General features: G+C 39.2%; 3 protein-coding genes across 6 annotated transcripts in view; 1 reads left to right on the forward strand and 2 right to left on the reverse strand.

The window, feature by feature from the left end:
• Positions 1-2459: 2459 nt before the first annotated feature.
• Positions 2460-4073, reverse strand: fabp4a (fatty acid binding protein 4a). The gene is made up of 4 exons (XM_023268760.3): positions 3914-4073; positions 3521-3696; positions 3312-3413; positions 2460-2756 (listed from the first exon to the last, which is right to left on the reverse strand). Exons 1-4 carry the CDS (start codon positions 3984-3986, stop codon positions 2706-2708), a joined length of 402 nt encoding a protein of 133 aa, XP_023124528.2. The 5' UTR covers positions 3987-4073; the 3' UTR covers positions 2460-2705.
• A 1209-nt stretch (positions 4074-5282) lies between these two features.
• mrpl53 (mitochondrial ribosomal protein L53) lies at positions 5283-10612 on the reverse strand. Its single transcript, XM_023268789.3, has 3 exons — positions 10460-10612; positions 7841-7953; positions 5283-5487 (listed from the first exon to the last, which is right to left on the reverse strand). The coding sequence occupies exons 1-3, from the start codon at positions 10552-10554 to the stop codon at positions 5369-5371; spliced, it is 327 nt and encodes a 108-aa protein (XP_023124557.1). The 5' UTR covers positions 10555-10612; the 3' UTR covers positions 5283-5368.
• Positions 10613-14697: 4085 nt separating this feature from the next.
• The window catches only part of pag1 (phosphoprotein membrane anchor with glycosphingolipid microdomains 1), a 60474-nt gene continuing 51597 nt past the window's right edge, over positions 14698-23574 (forward strand). For 3 of the 4 annotated variants that reach the window (XM_055017935.1, XM_023268790.3, XM_023268791.3), the window contains exon 1: positions 14698-14923. The gene's annotated coding sequence lies outside the window, so the exon portion shown is untranslated. Of the gene's footprint in view, positions 14924-21372; positions 21481-23574 lie in introns of all 4 variants that reach the window. The other variant, XM_055017933.1, reaches the window with a different exon arrangement.

The following is a 23574-nucleotide window of genomic DNA, read 5'->3' on the forward strand; positions in this document are numbered from 1 at the left end:
TAATGTCTTCTCTGTCGTTTTTGTGCTTTACAAAGTCATCCCATGGGCGAGAATGGACCCTCTGACGGGCCTTTTTTTGCCCGCAGGCCGCATGTTTGACACCGCTGATTTAGAGGATTCAACCAGCTCTTATTTTTGTTGAGCAGGAACCCTCCCTAGCAAAAAAAGATAATTCAATCCTAACCATGAACTACATCTGGACACAGGATCCACTGAAAAGAGCAAGGCCATAAGATCAATTTATAACTTTGATAAGTCCAATCAAATTACCAAAGTCAAACTGATGCTGTGATTTTAGGGCTTTTGAGGACCCTGGAGGCCCAAACAGTAGCTGCCAGCTTTGCCCACTTAGTGATCTATCCTCGGTTATCATGTTGAGGTATTCTCTCTGTAATTATCTTCTGCTCAGCCATCTCTCATCTGCTTGAAACTTTTTTTAATCATAAAATATGAATATTTAAAATGGTTTCTATGACATTTTAGACCAATCAAATACTTTATGAAATTGTTCACACATTTGAAACTTCAGGCAATGTTTGGAGAGCAATATCTTAGAAAATCCTAAAAGTCAAAGCTTGAAATTTTAGTTTTTTTTCTCGTCATGACATTGATGAAGAATCTGCAATATTGGACAAGTAGATCAAAGAGTCTCTGACTATGGGTGAGTTGAAATATGAAAGAAAATTAAACCCAAAATGGAAGGTCCTGGGCTGCACAGTGGCTGGTGGTTAGCACTTTTGCCTTGCAGCTAGAAGATCCCCGGTTCGCATCCTGACTTCTGCATGGAGTTTGCATGTTCTCCTTGTGCGTGTGTGGGTTTTCTCCAGGTTCTTCGGCTTCCTTCCACATTCCAGAAATATGCTGAGGTTAATTGGCAACTCTAAATTGCCCGTAGGTGTAAAGGTGAGTGTGATTGTCTCTATATGTAGCCCTGTGATAGACTGGTGACCTGTCCAGGGTGTCTGACTTAGCTGGGATGGACTCACTCCAGCCTCCAGCCCACCCCCCTACCCAGGTTCGATTCCAGCTTATTGCCCTTTGCTGCAGGTCTCCCCCCTCATTCCTCCCCCTACTTTCCTGTCTGCCTTTTCACTAACCTGTCAAAAAATGGCCACAAAATTGCATTTAAAAAATGTTGAACTTTGGATGGATGGAGCAAGTGGGACAAGTTGTACAAGAAAAACAAAAATATTGTAGAAAGCCCAATCCAAGTAGGACAGAGTCCAGAATCTGTAATATTAGACAACTACTAAATCAGTGGCATGATGAGAAATAACATCTTTAATAGTTTCCTCAAATTTCAATTTGTGAACAAAATGTGCTTAAAATTTGACAACAGGCTTTTTTTCCCGATAATTATCTCATAAAGTATTTGATATCAAACTAAAATTGAACAGATGTCTATGAGATTCCATGTGTTATGCTATAAAAGAGATGCCTTGCAATGATTCTTCTCCTTCTCAATTGATGGGAACAAGTCACGCTGATCAGTTTTCATACATTTCTTATTGAGGTTGGGTTACAGTGCTCCTCGTGTTCCAGTTAAACGATTGGTTCCTCATCTGTACACATTAAATATGTGTGACACACTAAGGCATCTCTACTATATCGGCCCTTGTTCTACTGTTCTACTCTCATTTACTTGGCATCTCCCCAGAAGTTCAGACGCTGTACGTCCTTGACGGCTGCCGGCTCCATTGTCCGGCGCTGGCCCACAATTCCACCTGGTTCAGCTGTTTTGGCCATTAGGTCCAATCAGTTCTATCGTCTCCCTTTTCCTGTCATGGGAAAGTGGCCATCGCCTCTCGAACAATCTCCCCAACGCACGGAAACACACAAACTTGACCAGCGGCCAAAGGGTTGGGGGTGGGTGGGGGGGTGTCTGTGGGGACGAGCCGTAATGTTTTCTAGTTTCTCCGTGTCCAGCTGCCAGAACATGTGCAATGGGAAATGTTCGACCTCCCAAAAAAGGAAGAGGGGATACGTTTCCCTGCTGACCTCTCCGCATGGTTGCGCTCAATACTTCTAAAAAGAGTTCACATTCCTCAGAGTCCCTGCCAACACACATCACGTGTGATCAGAACAGCAGGATGGTTTGCTTCTTGACCTTTAAAGTCGAGGTTGTTATCTGACCGAAATAAGGAAGCATAAAAGGAACTGTACAAGCCAAGGTAGCTGGAAAACACTACTGCATGTGGATTTAATTGTGCTGCTTTTTTTTTTTTTTTTTTTTTATCAAACCCTGGAATAAACCATTAAAGTCAGGAAATCAGCTTGTCAGATTAGTTCCCATTAGAGCACATTTTTGTTCGGCATTCCTCTGCACGCCCTGATGGAATGCTTTGAAGAACGCCGTAATTGAACCGCTAATTAACGGCAGATTTACTTTGACCGCTGCTAATTATTAATATTCAACAAACACACACACACACACACACACACACACACAGAGGCGCCGCTTTGACAAGTTTTTCATTCGTTTTTATTCAAATCACCACAACAATTCCAAATGAAACCAAATGTGTCATGTTGGAGAACAGAGGCACAGAAGTCTGCTTTTTGGCAACACGGTGAGGATAAAGAGGAAGAAGAAAACACGCCGTTACTTTTAGTTTGGTATTACGCTCATTGAACTGAGCCTGTCATCCAGCAATGCGTCCAACGAGTGGGCTCAGAGAAAAAAATTTAAAAAACAGCCGCCACTGTTACTCCTTTACGTACGTCCTCACAGCAACCACGTCTCCCATGATGCATTTCTGTGTGGAAAGACAAGAGATCAGGTGAGTTTTGTGGATTGTAAAAGAAGTATTTGCAAAGAAAGTTGTGAAATCAGGCTTGTGCAGTGAGAATTTGGGCCACAACTGCTACTTTTTAATGTAAAATTCCAAATAACTTATTATAGTTTATAAGATTTTTATGATACAACTCTTCCTCTGGTATTGGTGTTTGCATTTTCTGTAATGCAGCTCATTTAAAGTCTTTTATTGTTGGAAATTATAGGATAAGTTGGGATATATGCAGCATAATTGCACTTGTTATGAATACATGGAAAGACAAACTTGTATTAGAATCTGGTTTTCAAGTTTCATAAATCTGACTTGAAGTTTTGGTGCATAAAAATAAAATACTGACAAATACAAACAAATAAAGAGGGATTAAAGACTTTAAAAATGCAAGTTTTGCAAGTCACGTGATTTGCTGTTGCAGTTTAGCAAATCAAATCTACAGATTTATGAATGTGGACAACACTGCACAAGGTAGTTTAAGGAATATTACATTTTCCAGAAAATGTCACCAAAACAAACCCTTACCGCTATCAATTTCCCATCTTCGATCTCCCTCTCTATATTCGTTTCTTTGCCATCCCAGCTCTGTTTCTGCACAAGTTTTCCGTTCTCCATAGTCACCACGGTCTGCAGGGCACAAAAACACAAGACTTTTTACCTCCAGCTCAGAAAACTCCGTGATTTTCAGTGTTTTGTTTTTTTTTTTTACTCCTCCTCTCTCAGCAAACACTAACCCGTGTCTTCCTGTCGTCTGCGGTGGTCTCATCAAACGGCTCGTTGAGCTTGAACTTGATTTCTGTAGTTTTGAAGGTGCTCTGAGACTTCAAGCAAACAGCCCCCTGGTCGTCCACGGACACTATTAAGTTGGGCTTGGTCCGGTTCCCCACCTGCCGGGTGGCAAAACCCACACCTGAGGAGAGGAGGGCAGAAAACTGAAGCTAATTCAAATATTTAAAAAGTCAAACTACTTCTGCATTACATTTTGGTTGCTACTCACATCACAAAGCAACACATTTACATTGCATTTGAAGCTAATTTCAAAAAGCTAGCATAACTTGACCATTAATGTTTAAATAATATTAGGTAACAACAGGTGTGTGATGTTTCTCCAAAACTCTCTCTCTTACCAATTGCTTTCATGTAGTCGTCAAAATTGTCGCTGGAAACCATCTTCCATGTCCCAACAAACTTGTCAACCATGTTTGCAGCCTTAGAAGTGATGATATCCTTTATATCCTGACTAACAGACCGAGCAGTGCCTCCTGGTTCGGATCTTCTTCCACTGTGGGAACGAACGAGCGCTTTTAAAGGGACAGACGGCTACTCAGCCACGCAGGAGGAGCCAGTCACAGCCCGCAACGTCACATAACGGAACCCACGAAGTCCCGCCCCCTGCTACTATCATTCTAACTAAGTGGGTTAAAGGGGTTGAAGTGAATTTTATCACTAAATCTGCTTTTATTTTTCTGCTTATTTTATGAGCTAAATTAGCATCTGTCACTTCTTTACACCAAGGTGTTTTAACATGTATTAGCTTGACTACTTATCCTTTGCAGATGTCTATATTTCAGCTCTTTCTTGTCAAAAAGAACATTTCACATATTCACAGTGTCGTTCATCCTTGGATACGTGTCATACATTTTTACCATTCATGTGTATTTCAATACAAATATCTGCAATTTTGCAGCAGATATCCACAACATGGACTGTGGATATCATCATAGTCTTGATAGTGTCGGAAAAATTCAAAACTGAATCAACAAATGCTGCAGATTTCTGATTCCCCTGTTAGAAATAAGAACTCCATTAGCATTGACTAATGGACCATTGGCATTTCAAACAATATTACTTCAAAATCAGAAAGATAAACACTAGCTTTTCATGTATTTTACCACTTAACAATCCATAAGCTTATCAATGACTCATAACTGATGTATAAAGAATGATTAATAAGAATAAAACAGCTAGCTGGAACATAAAAACTGTATTACAGCAACTGACTCAGATTTTTCTATGTGAAAACACTGAATGTAATAATGTTGTATCAGTGGAAATAATCCATGAAGTCACAGATGCTAATGGAACACATGGTAACAAGCAGAGGGAACAGGATTTCAATCATCTGTGACTGGGTGAGAGGTTATTTTTTTTCTTTTCAGTGAAGCTGCATCTAAAACTCTGTGCCAACTTACATTTAAGCCTGCTGTGTCAAAGGTTGGAGCTTGCATAATGTTCTCTCAAACACTGAAATGGTCGCTTTTATCAGGAAATTTTCACATTATGCAAGGACACGCAGTGACCCTGGACTGATCGCAGCACATTTTTAGCAGTTGAAGCACTTAAATTGATCTGACTGATGTGGAAATGATTGCAAGAGTGAGCAGTGCCACTTTCTGTAACATCTGACAGAGGTCAAGTTCATTTTAAGTGCAAAAAACACTCAGCACAATTCAAAATTATGAACTAAAGGTGAATTAACACCAGAAGCCGTGCATGTTACCAGTGAAATAGTTTTTATTGAACATGTCAAAGAATATACAGGATAAATACAAATAAATTCAACAGGCAGAAACAGAACGTGGTCATTTTTTCACTCCAGCTTTTGCCTGTGGGTCCTTTGCTGTGCAGCGGGACTGAAATGCACTCAGCATCTCCCTGGTGGTCAACTTTGCCCCCTTCATCAGCAGCCGTTCTCCATCCACTGTTGGACACATAATGAAATGACTCACAGTGATGCAATGTTCAAGGAGTATAAGGAGTAAAAGGTTGAAGAGTTAACTCTGAGCAGAAGTCAAGTAACACAATGAGGTTCATCGGACCGCTTTTCTGCTGACCTATGGCCGATATTTCTACTTTAGCTGTAAGGCTCGGCTCACTGTGTGTGGGTTCATGAGATCATACCACAAAAATCATCAGCATGAAATTCCCAGACTCGGTCATATAGTCATGAGTTGTGCTGTGTTTACAGAGCAGGGGTGATATATAATTGAGGGACTTCTGAAGTCCATGGGATAGATCTTACATACATTCTTATTACAAATAAAAAATATATAATGTTTTTATGTTCATTATGATCATGTCTTTACAAATTCCAGAATTATTAATTATGGAAACAATCACTTATTAATAAAAAATGACTTTATATCACTAAAATGTCAACTAAATAACCATCCCAATTTAATAACAACCACCTTCTAATTAACTAAACAATAATAAAATCAGCTTATTCAAAAAATGTTTTGATTACATTCTTGTTATTGAGATAATCATGACAGATGTTTCTTCTTTGGCAATATATCAAATTTTATATGGAAAATAATTGCATATGTGTTCAAGAAATCACTTTCCACTAAGTTCCCCATTACAAAAACACCTCTCAAGGAAGTGTGTTAATTCCAGATCACATGACCTGCTCCACATGATGTCATTTCCTCCTGAAGAAAAGACTGGCAAGACTCCAAGGCTTTCTGAGTTATTTAATATAAAATAGTGTGTGAGTCAAGTGTGGATTTATGGCATGTCAACAGGTTTACTACAATATCTTTAGAAATAACTTCCAATTTCAATTTTACTCAATTATATATATAATATTTTAGAAAAATTTTTCTGTAAAAATGCCATGTGGTGTTTGGTTATATGCGGCCATGTTGATTTTAGGGCTGAAAACAGCAAAAACATCAACTATGTTACAAAAAGTCCCACAATTATGTATTGACCCAAATACATTTTTGCTCTTTTTGTGCTTATTGAACAAGAAAGGTCAGCGGTAGCACTGTATATGATGGTATTTTCCCTGGTTTAAGTTTATTACAAACATAAATAGAGATCAAACGACATTTTAAAGACAGAATTCACCTGAAGCGACTTAAAATAAAACTTCAAACAGCTAATAATTCGAGCAATAGTCAAACATTTATTTCTCTGTGTAATGGAGACACCAAACATGTAAGAAACTGAAACCTGGAGTGGAGTGATGCTCTTCTTTTTGGCTGAGCCTTTACCTTTAAGAACTTTGACATTGACACTGATGTAGATCCAGTGTTAACCCTGTAAAACCTACTGTTGCAGAAATACAACATCTGTTTTATTTTTTTAAATATTATTTTCTATCTATCTATCTATCTATCTATCTATCTATCTATCTATCTATCTATCTATCTATCTATCTATCTATCTATTAATATACATATATATTCGTTATGTTTTTTTTGCAAATTTTCTTCTGTATTTGGGTTTTTATATATTATTGTTAATATTTTTTAGTTATATATACACACACACACACACACACACACACACACACACACACACACACATATACACACATTTTGGCTTTTTTCTATATTTGGTTTTATTTATTATTTAGATGTAATTTATTTACTTTTTTGCTCATTTTTTTTCTATATTTGGGTCTCACAGGGTTAAGGGAAGTGAGTGACTCTAATGTGAATGTTTAAGTTGCTGCAGTCAGCCATAATGCGTGCAGATATTTTTCAGGGCAACAGCTATTTACATGCTATGTACCATAGTTGCTGCCCTAAAGGAAAGGAAATAAAGGCACGATTGATGCAATGTTATCACAGTGTGTCCTTCTGCCTCCCTCTCACCGCTGCACAGCTTTTCCAGAGAAAAAAAGAGTAAAGAGTCTTAGCCTGGAAGCAAAAGTCTTGTAGTGAATGACTAAACACAATTCAACAATGCTAGTCTCTTTGGTCTACTCTAAAATAGTTGAATTGATTGATAATAATAGGAAATAGCCAAGCTTTTCATCTTCACAGGCATGTTGAAAGATGAATATGTAGCAAATAATTCAAAATTTTTTTCTTTGTGGTGACTTTTACATTGTTTATGATTACTTCCCAGTATATACATTTTTAATTCTGTGCTAGCTAAATGCTAAACTATAGACTTTTTCAAACAGCTCAGTAAACAGCAACTACCATCTGAGGATTAAAAGAATAGCAGTAAACTAAACCACACATGCAACACTCCAGCTGTGACCACACTGCCTATATCCTCTCCTACATATCTGAACGTGGTTCCATCATACTTACCAAATGTAACGTCCACTACAGGTTCAGATTTGTCGTGCTTCACCGTGGTTATCACTTCACAGTTCATGTTAGTAGATCGAGCCTTTTCTGAGCCCACAAAGAGCAAAAACTCCCTGTAAGACAAGAAAAACACTTTGGTTTAACTAATGTGCGATACACTTTTACTCCACTGCATTTGTTTTATTGCTGTATCTAATGAACGGATGCAGAAATTATGAACCAAATATATTGTAATTGCACTATTATGATATATAGCTTCACACCAAACCAGCCAGCTGTATGTAAAGAAGACAAAATGAGCTCCACCTCAAGCTAAGGCGTTAAATTACTGCTTCTACATAAGCACATCACTAATAATAATCCCCTGATAGCTTAATTTACATTGAGCTCTTATCATTTTAAGTACACTTTGCTGGTAATACTTGTGTGTTCTTATTTAAATAAAATTGTATTTGAGTTTTTATGTGAAATTTAGTATTTATACAGTGTGGTATTACATTTAGTTGAGGATAAGAGCTGAATGCTTCTTCCTATATTACATTTCAGATAGAAGACACAATGGCTGCTTACATTTTGCTCTTACACAGTGTATCAGGAAAACTATTTTCATCGTATGAAAGTATTTTTTGTTTAGATTGTATTTTGGGAGTCTCCTAGAAGACCCTTAACACATCAACACAGCTGTTTCCACTTGTTTCCCTCACATTTTTATGACTTTCATATTAGTTGTGTTGCACCCCGGAGTGGGAGAGGTTGAAATTTTAGTATTCGTATTTGTTTATGAAGCTCGGCGATCTCATCTGATCTCAGGACAATTTTAACCTGAGCAGTGTAATTACCCACAATTGTGAATACAGCTGTTTGAATACACAGGAACTACTTTTATCAACTTAATTACAACTTTTTATTTAAGGTTAGACCTTAGATTAAAGAAGTCCAGGCTGCTCTCACTGGCAATTATTCTGTTGATTATTATATTGATTATTCACAGACTTGTTTAGTCTATAAAGTGTCAAAAAATGTGAAAAATATCCCAAGATGATGTCCTTAAAAGTCCTGTTTTGTCCACAACCTAAAGACATGCAGTTTACTGTTACAGAAGGATAAAGTAACTAGATTTAAGCATTTAAAAAGTTGGAATTAAAGAACAAAAAAAAAGAAACCAACAATTTATCAAGCGTCACAATGGCTTGAAGTTAATTTAATAGTTTACAACTAAATAGTTAGATGTTGCAGCTCAACATAAGGGATTTGAGGAAGAAAAGATAAGGGGATAGTGCAAACGTTTAAGGAATATCAGTAGAAAAATTAATTTAAAAAAACCCCAAAATATATGTAAATACCAATTCTGATTGTCCCGTTACTCCTTGATGGAAATAACAGCCTTGCATATATGTCAATTACCAAGTTATTCGCACAAATTCAGTTATTTATTGCACAAACAATTTAATGCATGCAATGACTAGCTACCCACTATAATTACTGTAAATATTTTCCACTACACTTCCACTTAACTTCTTGTATTACATTTATTGTCATATTTATGTTGATATATTCTTGCTTCTGTTTTATTCTTTAAAATGTTTTTGTAAAGCAACCGTTGGCGCAGTGCTCCCGATTTCGTTGTAAGCACTGTCATACAATGACAATAAAGGCTTTTATTTGATTTGATATACACTGCCTGGCAAAAAAAAAAAAAAGTCACACACTAATATTTTTTGGACTGCTTTTAGCTTTGAGTATGGCACTTATTCGCTGTGGCATCATTTCGCTATGCTTCTGCAAAGTCACAGCATTTATTTCCGTCCAGAGATGCATTCATTTTTCACCAAGATCTTATACTGATGAAGGGAGAGTCAGACTGCTGTCTTCTCCAGAACATCCCAAAGATTGAGGTCTGGACTCTGTGGAGGCCGATCCATGTGTGAAAATGACGTCTCATGCTCCCTGGCCAATAATTTCACTCTTCTCAGACAGATTAACATCCTTTCCATGACCACAGGATATGTCTTCCAACATGGTTGTGTAAGAAATGAGAAGCTCCTCACTGCATCAGCTAGAGTTAAAAAAGTTGTTGCAGCTGAAACATATTCATCACTGCAGTAATTATCCAATGGAAGGCTCTTACCTATTTGCTTAGTCAAATCCAGGTGACGACTTTTTTTGGATGGGCAGTATATCAGTGGTATTGCACAGATTCGTTTATAAATAGAAAAACTGACACCGAAGTATTTACATTGCACAAATTTGTCCATAAGTAGAAAAGCAGCAATGTTACACATATTCTAGTTTACGTAGAAAAATTAGCATTGCACAGTGATTTAAAATATTTATTTCACAGTTTTAAATGTGTTGATAATGCATCGAAAATAAGTATGATAGTAGCTGAACCTTAAACAAGCTATTTACTTTAATAGGGTAATAAAATAACAGGTAGAGAGCTCATATTTAATCAGTCAGACAGGCTTCATAACCAGAGTTCATTCAATAACAAGCTAGCATGTCATCTGGAGGTCTGACTGCCGTTTGGAAAACTGTCAAAATATCACTTTTATCCACCATCCAGCCACACAAAACCACCCTGAGACACAGCAGCAGCACTAAAGCCGCGTTTCTTACCGTGTGGAGCGAACATTGGACTCGAAGGGACAAAACTGAACCGCGATTTTCTTCACAGCCTTCAGCACCACGGCCGACTTACTGGACGCCGCCATGTTTTCTTCGGTGACGTTGAACCCCGTCAGAGAGTGACGCTGCTGCGGAGGACCAGCAGGGGGCGCTAGAGGATCAAATAAACAGCTGGGTCAGTGACTGAGAAATTAATACAGAAATTAAACTGTAATGAGGTGATAGGTGACCCGAGGGTTTTATTAAGCAGGATGTGAGAGGCCTGTTTGATATAGAAGTCTTAGATAATAATGACAAAGTCTTAGATAATTGATGATTATCTAAGACTTACATTTACATATATAAATCCAACGAATTTCGCTGGGTTTTGGTTGATTTTTTTTGTGAATGTTCTTAAAGAAAAGATTGGAAGTTTTACTGATATATATGTGATCACTTTAGATATTTTTAGGATTTTTTTGGAAGATTTTTACAAATTTTTTGAAAATATTTTCTTGCCAAATTTGGGGGATTTTTTTTAAAATAAAACTTTCAAGGAAAACTTTTAAGTAATTACTGGAATTTTCTTCCTGAAGGTTTTGCAAATTTTCAGAAATTTGGAGAATTTTTTGGCAGATTTTTAAAAAATTTTTTCAGACAAGGAAACAATATTTTTTGGTGCCTGTAAATGAGGACAACAGGAGGGTTAAGGAATTCAGGTGAAGAAAATGTAGGGAAAAAATTCTCCCATAACACAATAAACCAAATAAACATAACACGATCAAGACTTCTACTTCTGAGCAGTGACTTCACTGAATCAAAATAAAACAGAATTTGAGTTCCGTCTGTAAAAGCAGAAGTTATTGATAATTATTGTAGATGTGAGAATCATTTTAACACTCTTCTCTCAAAGCTTCCCTTTATATCAAGTGTAGTTTTCTTTCTTGTCTTATTTACTTCTTTTTACCTCCATTTTTATTGTTGATTTTAACTTAAATTGTGCTTTTGTCCTTCTACAGTGTTAACAAATGCAGTATCATAGCTTTATTTTTGTATTTCTGGATTCTGTAACCTCAGACATGAAGGAGCAGGTAATAGTTTTCAGGTTAATTCTTTAATGACAACATCACATCAGTAGCAGCATGGCTTTGATTTGGGTAATTTTAAATTCAACCCAGTCAGAGGTTTGTAAACAGTTCATTACAACATGACAAAGCTCATTATAGCAAACTGAGAGGAAAAGCAACTGTGGCACCTTCCTGTAATCAGCAAGTCACAGAGCAGAATTACGTTAGAGGACGAGTGGGGGGGGCGGTGGGTCTGTCAGGAACTAAGTCAATAAAGGAGGTGCTGCTCTCCAAATAGACAATCAAACAGGCACATCTCATAATCAAACAGACAGGGAGGATGGGAAACGGTCCCCGGCAAGCTGTGCTTCCTGCATTCAGCAGATGAAAAAGGTCAAAAGCCTGTCAGGGCATAAAAAAAAAGTCAGAAAGTGGAATAAATTTCACTTCTGACTGCGTAAGCACTTGAGTCCAATTTAATTACAGCATGAAATAAGTGTCTGTGAGCACTGGGGGATCAAATCAAAACAACCATTTTGCAATTTTAAGTAGCAAATTCGATTTTTTACACCGGAGAGCGTAAACGTGTGGGAGTTTATCTCAAGGATGCTTTTAATGTGACTTCTGCATTTTCTCAATAAATGAATAGTTTCACTTGCTTCTTTTTGTTTGTCTGGAAAAACAGTGCATCCTAATCACCTTCTCTGCCCAGTTTGTGCTTTATTTTAACTCCGCATTTGCACTTCCTTGACCTCTGTTCACTGCTATTTATAGGCCGCCTGTTTTCAGAGCGTGTGAAGAACAAATGTGTTATTCTCAGAGCTCGTACAAATTTCTCCTGACTTTAACACGCCTCGAGTCTCTTTCCTGAATGTCCGACCCGGCCGGTGACAGTTAGACAGTGGAGGCACGGGGCTCTAAATTTAGACATGGAGGCAGAAGCATTTCCTACACACACCCCTCACACACACATATACTTAATAGGTTGCACTGTATGTACAGCAATAAGAAAGTGGGGGAGAGGCCGCTCAGAAACAATGAATGCTCAGGGGGATGGTTGACCTGAAAGGAGGGAAAACATAGGTATTGTCTTGGTGTAGGATTTCATCTGTAGTGGTCTCTGCAGAGCACAATAATAAGTTATGAAACGGTCTCACAAGGAAGCTGTGGTGCTTCTACGAAAACTATTAGTGCTGCTATCGTTCTTCTTATGGTTCCCACTACTGCTACAGTACATGCTACCTCTCCATATTCACACATCGGGTGACATCCAGTTTTATAGACTGTAGAAGCTGTGATATTATCAGGGTGTTAAATATGAAGTTCCACTTGAGAGAATGAATTGGAAAAGATTAGAACAATGTATGAGTGAACGCCCAAGGGGGTTTCTCGTGGAAATACCAGTAAATTTACCTATGGAGAGAAGGTGTTTCTACTAATACACGGTATGCAAGGAAATGTGCAACTCTATTCATTATATTCACCGTTCAAGTGGTGCCTCAAGAACTGCTGGGAATCAGAAGGGCGTTCCCAGAAGTATGAATAACACAGAAGGCAGTATCAGTGACGAAACTAGGCAGAAATAAAACAGAAGGCACAGTAGTAAATTATAGCTCTCACACGTTCCCAGGCTTCCCCCCATCAAATATAAATTAGCATGAAACCCATAAATCATGTAAGTCATAAACCAGTATTAAAAAAAAAAAAAAAAAAACTGTTTCCATTAACTTCCTCGGGGCAATCTGTTCCCCAGAAAGCTACTCGTGGAAGTTATAGGATTCCCTGAGAGTCTCTCACATCAACACAGCTTTTACATTCTGAAAAGTTCTAGGAATGCTTCAGTGCATATTATTTTGTTCTAGTAGGTTCTTGCTGTTTTGCAAAACTCTGCACACATGAAAGGCAGTGTGTTCTCAGGCTGAACACCATCAAGTTGTAACACTGTACATACAATTACTGTGCGTTTATGTCATTGCAGAAGCATGTAAATAACCCTCACACATTTATTGTTTTCAAAAACATTCAAATAGGTCTATACTGCTTATTCATGAGGAATGTTTGAATTGGTTGGATTTTTCTGTAAAATATTGTCAGGCTTTAACAGTAATTCTTAAAGTAGTCAGATAATTTGATAAACCCTATAATATTGCAGGTCCTGTCCTTAACCTTAATATTTAACTTAGTCAGGTTAATTTATCACAGATATAATATTGTAGGGTCCAACATTAATATTTAAATTAGTCAGATAAATTTATATGATAAATAATATTCTAAGGTCCTAAAGCTAGTATTTAAATTAGCCAGGTACATCTATATTACATATAAAACATTGCTAGGTCTGAAATAAATTTAAATTTATCTACTAAAGGCTAAAATCTCAGGTTTTAACCCTAGTTGTAAATAAGTATTATATAGCCAAATATTTTAGCTGATTATCTTAACATTTAAATCAGTCAGGTACATTTGAACCGTCCACCTTGTTTACCTTGGGAAAAGGACTTTGGTTCAGGGCCTGTTGTTTTAAATGTGATATATAAACAATGGACCCATTTTAAAATTTGAAAATGTGGGGAAAAAAAATAAAACTTTTCACAGTGAAACTTCAGACGTCCATGTTTTCAACATTTTTGGGAAATCTTTCAACATTTTTTGATGGAAAAAAAGAAATGTTAAAAATGTTTCTTTAAGAACATTCACAAAAAAATCAACCAAAATCCAACGAATTTCGCTGGATTTTGGTTGATTTTTTTTGTGAATGTTCTTAAAGAAAGTATTACAAGTTTTGCTGATATATATGTAATCACTTTAGATATTTTTAGGATTTTTTGGAAGATTTTTACTCATTTGTTGAAAATATTTACAACAATTTTCTTGCCAATTTTTTTTTTTATCTAACTTTTAAAGGAAACTTTTAAGGAATTATTGGAATTTTCTTCCCGAAGGTTTTGCAAATTTTCTGAAATTTGGGGAATTTTTTTGCTGAATTTTTTAGATTTTTTTCAGAAAAGGAAACAATATTTTTTGGTGCCCGTAAGTGAAGACAACAGGAGGGTTAAACTGATTTTAAAAAAAAAAAGTAACCTGTAGCAGCATATAACCAGCATAACGTTGTCCGACTACATTTCCCATGAGGCAGTGCGCGGCTGCTCTCCTCCTCCCAGCAGCAGCTGTGGCAGCAGCGTCCTGACTGTGGCAGTGAGCGGAGCGGACTGAAAGTGAACGGAGCGGCTCCTGGGTCTCTCACGTCCTGAAATGCGCTCAGAGCTCAACACCGAGTCCGTCCGCCGTCCTCACAACATCTCATCCCCTTAATGCGGCGCCGGAGGCTTCTGGAAGAGACACTTTCTAATCCAGGAACCCCTGAATGCTGAATTTCCTCTCTCCGGACACTCAGTCCTCGCTTTCTGTGGTAAGTACCCCCCGCTCCTCATCCTCACGTCTGACTGCGTGTAAAAGTTGTTTTGTTTATTTCCCGGAGTGCGGTTGTGTTGCGTTGGAGGGAAACTTCACGGACACACACGGGGCTGTTTGCTACTGCGGCAGCCTCGGTGGTCGCAGTGAAAAAGCAGAATGTGAGGCAGGGACTTGTTGCCCTGCAGAAAACGTGAGTCCTCCAAATTAGACTCCCTGTATGCTGCATGAGCACTGAAATGCAACAATTTGGCTCATTTTCTGCCTCATATTGACTTTTTTTTTGTCTCTTATTTTTGCTGCAGTGCCTTTAAATACTTAAAATTGAAGCAACTCTAGTGTAAAACAACATAACCTTGCTGTTACCTTCACATTTCCATAACCTCATCGCTCAATATTCCCATAAATAAGTTAGCTTTTCTCATTGTTTGTTCTTGTAAATCAGATTGTGTAATAATTGACTCCTTTTATTAACATTCATGGGAAACTGTCAGATCGTCATACCCTCAAGATGCGCCTAAACTTGATGACACCGTGTTGGATGTTGCTCTAAGCCCCTCCGGACATCCTCAGACTTTTTCTGCCTCCTCCTCCTCCTCCTCCTCCTCCTCCTCCTCATTGACACTGACAAGTACAGCCTTCTCCTCCATAGCTTAAAGCGTGCACGCCTGGCCAAACACTCAGACTGCATGTGCATACGAGATGCAGATGCTCACACTACTCTGCATTCAGCATCCCCGCTCTGTAATTGGAAAGACGATTTTGCGTCTCTCTCCCTGCTCACCTGCCACATAAATAAACACCTCCTTTCACAGTCTGTCAGTTCTCTATTTCCTCCCTCTCTCTCTCACATACATGAGCAAACAGAGCCAAATGCCACCAACAGAAAGCCCCTCTTCCATCCTTCCTCCTGCTTCGCTCTGTTCATGTGTTGCTGAATACGTTGGCAGAACATTTACCCTGCAGCAGCCCGGGCTCTCACAGAAGTTGACATTCACTTGGGCAAACACAATTTGCACTTTGTTTTAGCTTCCCATCCCAGTCGCTGCACTTCCTTGTGCTACGTGCTAAACATTAATGAATTAGTTCTTCTTTCCTGACAGCATCTTTTGATAAGATAAATGAATAACTGTGGCATAAGCTGATGCCAGAGTGATCCTAAATTTGTGCCTTAACCCTCCTGTTGTCCTCATTTATGGGCATCAAAAAATATTGTTTCCTTGTCTGAAAAAAATCCAAAAAAATCAGCAAAACAATTCCCCAAATTTCTGAAAATTTGCAAAACCTTCAGGAAGAAAATTCCAATAATTCCTTAAAAGTTACCCGTAAAAGTTTTATTTTTAAAAAATCCCCCAAATTTGGCAAGAAAATTCTTGTAAATATTTTCAAAAAATGAGTAAAAATCTTCCAAAAAAAATCCTAAAAATATCTGAAATAATTACATATATATCAGTTAAACTTCTAATATTTTCTTTAAGAACATTCACATAAAAATCAACCAAAATCCAGCCAATTTTGCTGGATTTTGGTTGATTTTTTTGTGAATGTTCTTAAGAAACATTTTTAACATTTTGTTTTGTTCCACCAAAAATGTTCAAAGATTTCCCAAAAATATTGAAAATGTGGACATCAGAATTTTCACTGTGAAAAATTCTTTTTTCCCCCCCCCACATTTTCAAACTTTAAAACGGGTCAAATTTGACCCACAGGACGACACGAGGGTTAAAATCAGTTCCTTCCTCCAGCATTGCATGTGACAGCAACAATAAATGCCATTCAGTATTTAAGTCAAAAAAGGATTTGAATGATGTCTAAAAAAATCCCAAAAGGGCTAAAATCACTAAATCTCTGTCGTTCTACAAGCAGTTGACTGTAAAGGGGACGGCAGCGTGGCAAATGCTTTGTGACAGTTTGAACTCCGGCATATTCATAGCACGCTGCTAATGCTGGAATTTGGATGCGGACGAGGCCGGCTGCATGCAGCTGTTGTACGGAAGCAAGGAGATGAGTGAGGGTAGCAGAAGGAGAGCTGGGAAAAGGGTTTACCGAGGGAAGGATGGTCCGAGGGTGGAGTTGTTTCTGGAGAATTCATGGATCCTTGTTTAGATTGGTATCTTGGGAGCTTGAAGGATGGGTCATCACATTGGGTTCTTGGTCATGTTCTTCATGTCACTTTTGAGCAGTTTTCCGAGCGTGGCGGAGTGTGTTGTCCCGCTGTTGGAATGTTTCATTGCCAGATGGTGTCACAGTAACATTAGTGAATGTCTGGACCCGAAGTCTCCCAGCAGAACGTTGCATTGTAATGAAATGATCAACGTTTTTCATGTCACCTAACAGTTTTAATGTTTTGGCAGATCAGTGTAAATGCCACCTTTTGGCCAATTAGGTGAAGTGCAGATGCAAAACGTTATGATTTTTTTCAGGACCTAGTAATAACCCTATGCTGAAAGTAGGATTTTGAGTCATTTGAAGTGGTGAAATGACTTTGCAGAAAGTCATTCGCATGACCGAAACTGCTCTGCATTCTGGAGCTGTGTGGCCGAACAGCTGCCTGTACTTCTACGCTCATTAAAGCAGGTCATAATGTGTCTGGTCTGATGGAGAACCCGGTGATTCTGCCGCTGCTGTTCCGGGCCCGGAGGTCCTGCTGCCGAAAGGATAAAGCTTAATCGCGTTGTGTTTTGACTGCCGCCTGAGTAGAGTTTCATCATAGCCTGTCAAGACGTCGTTTAGCAGACTACACACATTTCACAGTCACTTAGGCTTTAACAAGCAAGAAGCCCATCCCCGTCATTGGAAGGCAAACAGCGGAGTGTTTGGCGTTGCACCCCTGGTTTTACAATTACCCTGCGTGCCCTGTTTGACACCCCTGTCCATCTGAGACTCGCACCTCAGGGAACAAGAGCGAAGATTGAGTCTGGAGCTGTGATGTGACTACCAAGGAGTCACGATTGCTCTGGACTGAGTAGGATTCTATTATGAAAATGGAAATGTGCTGCTGTTGCACCGAGTATTTGTTCGGTCATTGATCTGGAACAGAGCGAAATGTAATTATTTTCCCTTTTGATGCAGCTTCTACTGTATTAGTCAGGAGGTGATTTTGGTAGAGGGGGTAACAGCAACCAGTTGGACGAAAATTCTCATTTCTCAGCTCACTGTTAGGAAGTTGTGGCTTCCCATGTTCTAGGTGGGTTTTTTTTTTTTCAAGAAATAAAGTCCAAACACTGCGGTTGAGGTATGCCTCTGTGGGCTGATGACAGATCTTGTGAGCTGCAAACTGTCAAGGAGACACCCATCTGTGCTGCTGAACTTTCACATTTAGATATGCAGAACTTCCTGGGCTGATCTGACTGGGTTTCAATCCCCATCTCTGTATAAAACCTCCCTAAACTGTAATGCACTGAGTCTATAATAAAAGTTTCTGCATGATTTAAGCATTTGATCGTCGTTTATGTCCCAACTTTGTCTGTAATTTGGCGATGTGAGGATCTGTCATCTTAGAAGGAAAGAAAGGGAACTAGCTCGCTGCTGGAGAAATAATCATTAGCTGTGCACTTGTTCACTTCGGCTGAATTAGGGCCGGCTGCTGAAAACGTCTCATGTCCTCTGCTTGTAAAGATTAGGAGGTTCAGACAGAGTGAGAAATGAGACAGAAACAGATTCAATCAGGGAGCAAAGAGTGGACTGAGCAAGAAAAAAGCTATTAGACGGCGAGTGGGACAGAGGAGGGGAATAAAAAATGAGAGAGCAATTCTAATAATAAAAAGAGGATATTGATCTACAGCGCATGAGTTGGGTTATCACTGCTGCTCCTCTCTGTCTCCTCCACACTACTGGCCCTCGCACAATTGATTTTTCATTTGTTGCCTACATTGTAAAGGGCGCTTGGTATGTTTTCTATGAAGGCGCATTTGAGGTAGTTATTAGAAAGTGCCTCTTTTTTAGAGGGGACACAAGTACACAGTCTTCAAAGGCTGCCCTTGACAGAGTTTATGGACTTTCAACAGGTTTCGGCTCAGAAATGTAAATTCCTGCTGTAAAGTTGACAGGTATTAATGTTGAAAGAGCTTTTTTCACACCTGTCATAGCAGGAAAAGCTCCTGACAGCTCATTTGAAGCAGGGGAACTACCTAATGTTCTACTGAGCTCAAATATTACCAGTTAGTTTGACTGATCAGGTAGTTGAACAATGATCAATCAGCAAAATGTGGACTTTTTGCAGCTTCGTGACTGTTCAGGTATTAACTACATTGTGACTTCAGGATATTAGAAGGTGAAAAGGCTTTAAACAACTCCGTCTGTTTGTGTAAAAGTCGGTATATGTACACATAGTTCCGCTTCTAAAAGCAGACAGCAACACCTCAGACACAAGAATCCAGTGAGCTCATTATGTAAGCATGCCAAACGTAGGAATGTAAAATCTCATACGTGTGTGTTTGCAAACAGCGCGTTACTCATTGTAGGAGCAGAACTTGTTTGTCTTGACGTACAGTAGTTGGAATCCTGCCTGATCATGCCCTCAGACAAACACTGTAACAACTAGTTCTCAATGTCAGAGTGTCAAATATTGCTGTTTTGATGAAATGTCTCAGGGGAACGCTCAAGATGACCTCTGGTGTCAACGCCACCGTGGTCAATATTCAACACTAATAGATGTATCAGGGTTTTTCCAGTATTGTGCAATTGTTATATTTTCGGTGTTACAATTTCATCATGTGCTCAAGTCCGCCCTGGACCTCTCTGCATGCAGCTCAAACGTTGTTTCAACAAATTCTACAACTGCACTACGAGGACAGGAGTGCACATGCCTGCATTACGTTGACATTGATCTGTTGTGCATATATGGAACAGAGTCCTCTAAGCTGACAGGCACACTAGAAAGTGGTATAATAACAATTATGTCTCGATGGAGTCTGCAGCTGTCGTTTTGCATGTCCGCAATGGTGACTTTTTAACATGAAGACTAGTGTTTCTGTTCGTTATTTCCTTTAGTTAGTTTTGTTTTTGTGTGTGATTTAAGTCTCCGCTTCATTTGCTGTTTACTTTTATACATTTGTCAGTTCAAAACTGTTTACTAAAGGTCATAAAAAGATCAAGGTTTGGGTTAAAATACCCCCTTTCACAGTATGAGCTAGAGATGTTAATGATTATTCATTAATCAATCGACAGTAACAATTAACAGGGAGGAGATGAAGGACATGCATGTTACTATTTAATACTGTAATGACCTGCGATGGTCAATCTGAGTCTCAGCAGTTCAATGTTGGCAATCAGACAGCATTATGGGAGTTAGCTGGTGAAGTGCCACCATGAGAAAGGCTCCCAAGATGCTTAATGCCTACTGGCCAGAGTCCTTGTTTTGTAAACGAGTTGAAGTTTGCTTTGTTAGTGTCACTGTGATGCAGTTGTTGATTGTGTCTGGCATTATAGCAGTGCATGTCGTGTCCTTATGTCAGGTGGACATCGGGACACAGAATTCTGTCCATTGACTTCATTTTGTGTTACTGATTAATCAAATATTGACTGATAACGCTGTCCCCAGTATTGGAGAAGAAAATTGTTCAAAATTTGCATCCCCACATGCATGTTACTATGCTAACTTTTTCTTTTAACTCAACCGATATATCGGTTTACCCATATTATAGGTGGATATTGGCCTGTCACAGATATGTATGTATCAGTATCAACAACAAATATAATACAAGAAAAACATGTTTGGGGTAATTTAGAAATGGGGTGATGACTCAGCTGTTTACAATAGTCCTAGTACTTTCTTTGTACTTTCTGCAGCACATGTAGCAGAATAGGAGTCAGAGCTGAGGGTGAGTCAAGGTTTGTTCTCATGGTAAGTCACTAGATATTTTGTAAAATGCATTGCTGGAAAATTGCTAAACAATGACCCCATCAAACCACTCCAACATACTGAACATAAAAAGCATCGGCTCATATATTGATGTCAGAGTTTCTTACTCCCTAAAATAGTTTCGACTCAAAAAACTGTCCCAGCTGAGAAAACCTGGCTTTGGACTCATGGCATGTCAGATTTTTATAGGTCTATTAAACTACTGTGCACATTGAAAAATGATGCCAAAGGCTTTCCAGTACGTTCAGATGTGACAAAGCGGCCATATGTGACCGCTGTGTTACATAGTTAACACATTCACACATGCTAACAGACGTAGAGTAAATGCACCCTCGGGTTCTTCCAATACACACAGACATGAGCTCCATTATAATACATGAGCGCACATGCATATTTTGGAATAATCTTCTCTTCACTCTCAAACACCCGCTTGACCATGCATGCACCAGCTTCCACTTACAGATTGTTTACCTCTTTCATACATACAGCACACAGAAAGACACACTGTTATCAACTCACAGCGGCCCTTAGCAATTTTCTCGAGGATTACAAGGTGTTTCAACTTGTGTTCTGCTATCCTGCAGCTCTGGGTTTGTGCACAGACTCCCTCTCTGCTGCAGCACAGAAACCCACCTCACCTCTACAGAAGAGAGGAAGAGTGGAGGGATTGGAGAGAGTGTGGCATATTCAAGGCAAGTAAACATTGTGGAAGCAGTTAATTGAGATTGCCTGAGAGGAAGCTCTAATGGGAAATCAGAGTCCCTCTTCCCAAGGATTGTGGGTAATTGTGGGATATTCACCCCCTGTTGCTAGAATCTACATCTAGAGGAGGGTAGGGGATCTGAAATGACTTGCATTCTGTCATTGGTGCCTTTTGTAGGGAAGAAATGCAGCTCAGTTCTATGCTTTCAACCCACTGACACAGCCTCACATTGACTGCGTAGATTTATCAATTTTCTCTCAACAAGAAAGCATGTAATGCTCAAAATGCTAACCAACATGGACGAGGTATCTGAAAAGTGCTAAATCATGACAGGCAGTGAGCTTGCATGCCTCTAAATCCATCTCCATGGCAACCTTGCTAACTCTATCCCCTCATGAAGTGTGTGTGATGCAATTCTCAGCTCAAGAAAAAGATAAAAGTGGACCTTGAGTTGGGATTATTTTGTCAAACTACGACTTCCGATGTCGAGAAGGAAGCTTCACGCTTGAAAGCCGTGTTTTCTCACTGGCCTCGTGCAGATAGTATCCGTTTTATCTGATGAAGTTTTGAGATGCGTTTCTGAGATTTCTGCTTCCAGCCTGTTTCAGTGGAGGCGAATTCAAAGAAATGACATTTGAAAAGCTCAGCAGGAACATCTGTTTCCAGAAGGAATGTCCAGATTACTCCAGATAGCCAGTTAACATCACGAGAACAGGGTTTTTACTTCCAGCTTGAGAGGTTAGCGGTATATGTGAGCTGTGTATGTAGCCTACATAGAAATATCAGGTTCTTTTTTTTTTGTTGAAATGTCAGCCTTGTGAGTTGTGTTAGCTGACTTTAAAGGTCCCACATTGTGCAGATTTTTTGTAAATTATTCAGCATCTTCCATGTCCCCAGAGCGTGTTTTTCAGCTCAAAACACTGCAAAGATGGTTAATTTCACCATTAGTGTATAACCCCTGGTTTTAGGGTTGTTTTGCTTCGAAAACCAATTAGCTGCTGCTGTTCCCGCCCCCTTCAGGAAGAATGTGCTGTCTGAGGAATAGCAGAAGTAAACATTTTCTTATCTCAAGGCTTTTATTTTACACCACCCAACTTTATAACAACCACAAAACACACAATAAAAATGGATTTTCCCTTAATGAGACCTTTAATGTCTGCCTAGATACTAGACAATGCTAAGTGTATTTACTTTAAAATCCCTGTTTTTGCTTCCATTTCTCTCCCTTTGGTATCACAAACTTTTCCAACTCAGTCTGGCTGCATTTAATGGACTCCACTGCTTTTACGTTCTGCGCTGCCAGGTTGTATTTTGCAGGAGAACTATTTTAATCTGCCTTGAAGCCTGTGTAGCTTTACCTCTGCAGCTCTGTTGATGCAGAGAAAGAAATATCAGGTTCATGTTACCGTCTCTTGTTTGAATGCTTATTCACTGCTTTCTAGGGCAACTACCTGCTGTTATTGTTGCCTCTTGCTCTTCCAGTCACATGGAGTGATGCCAAGGACTGGGAGGGGACAAGCAGCAACATCCTTTCGGTAACAGAAGCCACAGGATTTGTTGGAAGTGTTGTTCTGTTTACGATTAACACCACAGATGCAACTTGTGAGCTTTTTAAGAGCTTGAGGTGTGCTGTGCAAGTATGTATGAGTAAACTGTAAACAGCCCAGTGATTAAACAGCATGCTGAGTGTGTGGAGGGGTGAGGTGAGGTGAGGTGAGGTGAGGTGAGGTGAGGCGATGGACGGCTGACATGGGTGAGTGAACAGAGTGTGTAGAGACTGTCTCTTCTCCTTGGTGTAAAGCGGTGCTGATGCAGCACACACACACTCACACACAGTCACCCACTGCAGCGGTGGGACGCTATAATGTCGCCCAGGGGGAGGATCCTCATCTTACACTCTGCTGGCTAAAGCACTGCAGGGAGGCTGCACACACACACACACTTACATGAACTGTATACATGCACACACAAAGGCCTGCACACACACACACACACACACACACACACACACTGAGCCTCATCTGTATTCTCCACTGCCTACTCATTTTTTGTCTGTGCGAGAACAATATCTGTGGCTTTTTGT

The sequence above is a fragment of the Amphiprion ocellaris genome, chromosome 15 (assembly GCF_022539595.1).
Source record: "Amphiprion ocellaris isolate individual 3 ecotype Okinawa chromosome 15, ASM2253959v1, whole genome shotgun sequence".
NCBI lineage: Eukaryota > Metazoa > Chordata > Actinopteri > Pomacentridae > Amphiprion > Amphiprion ocellaris.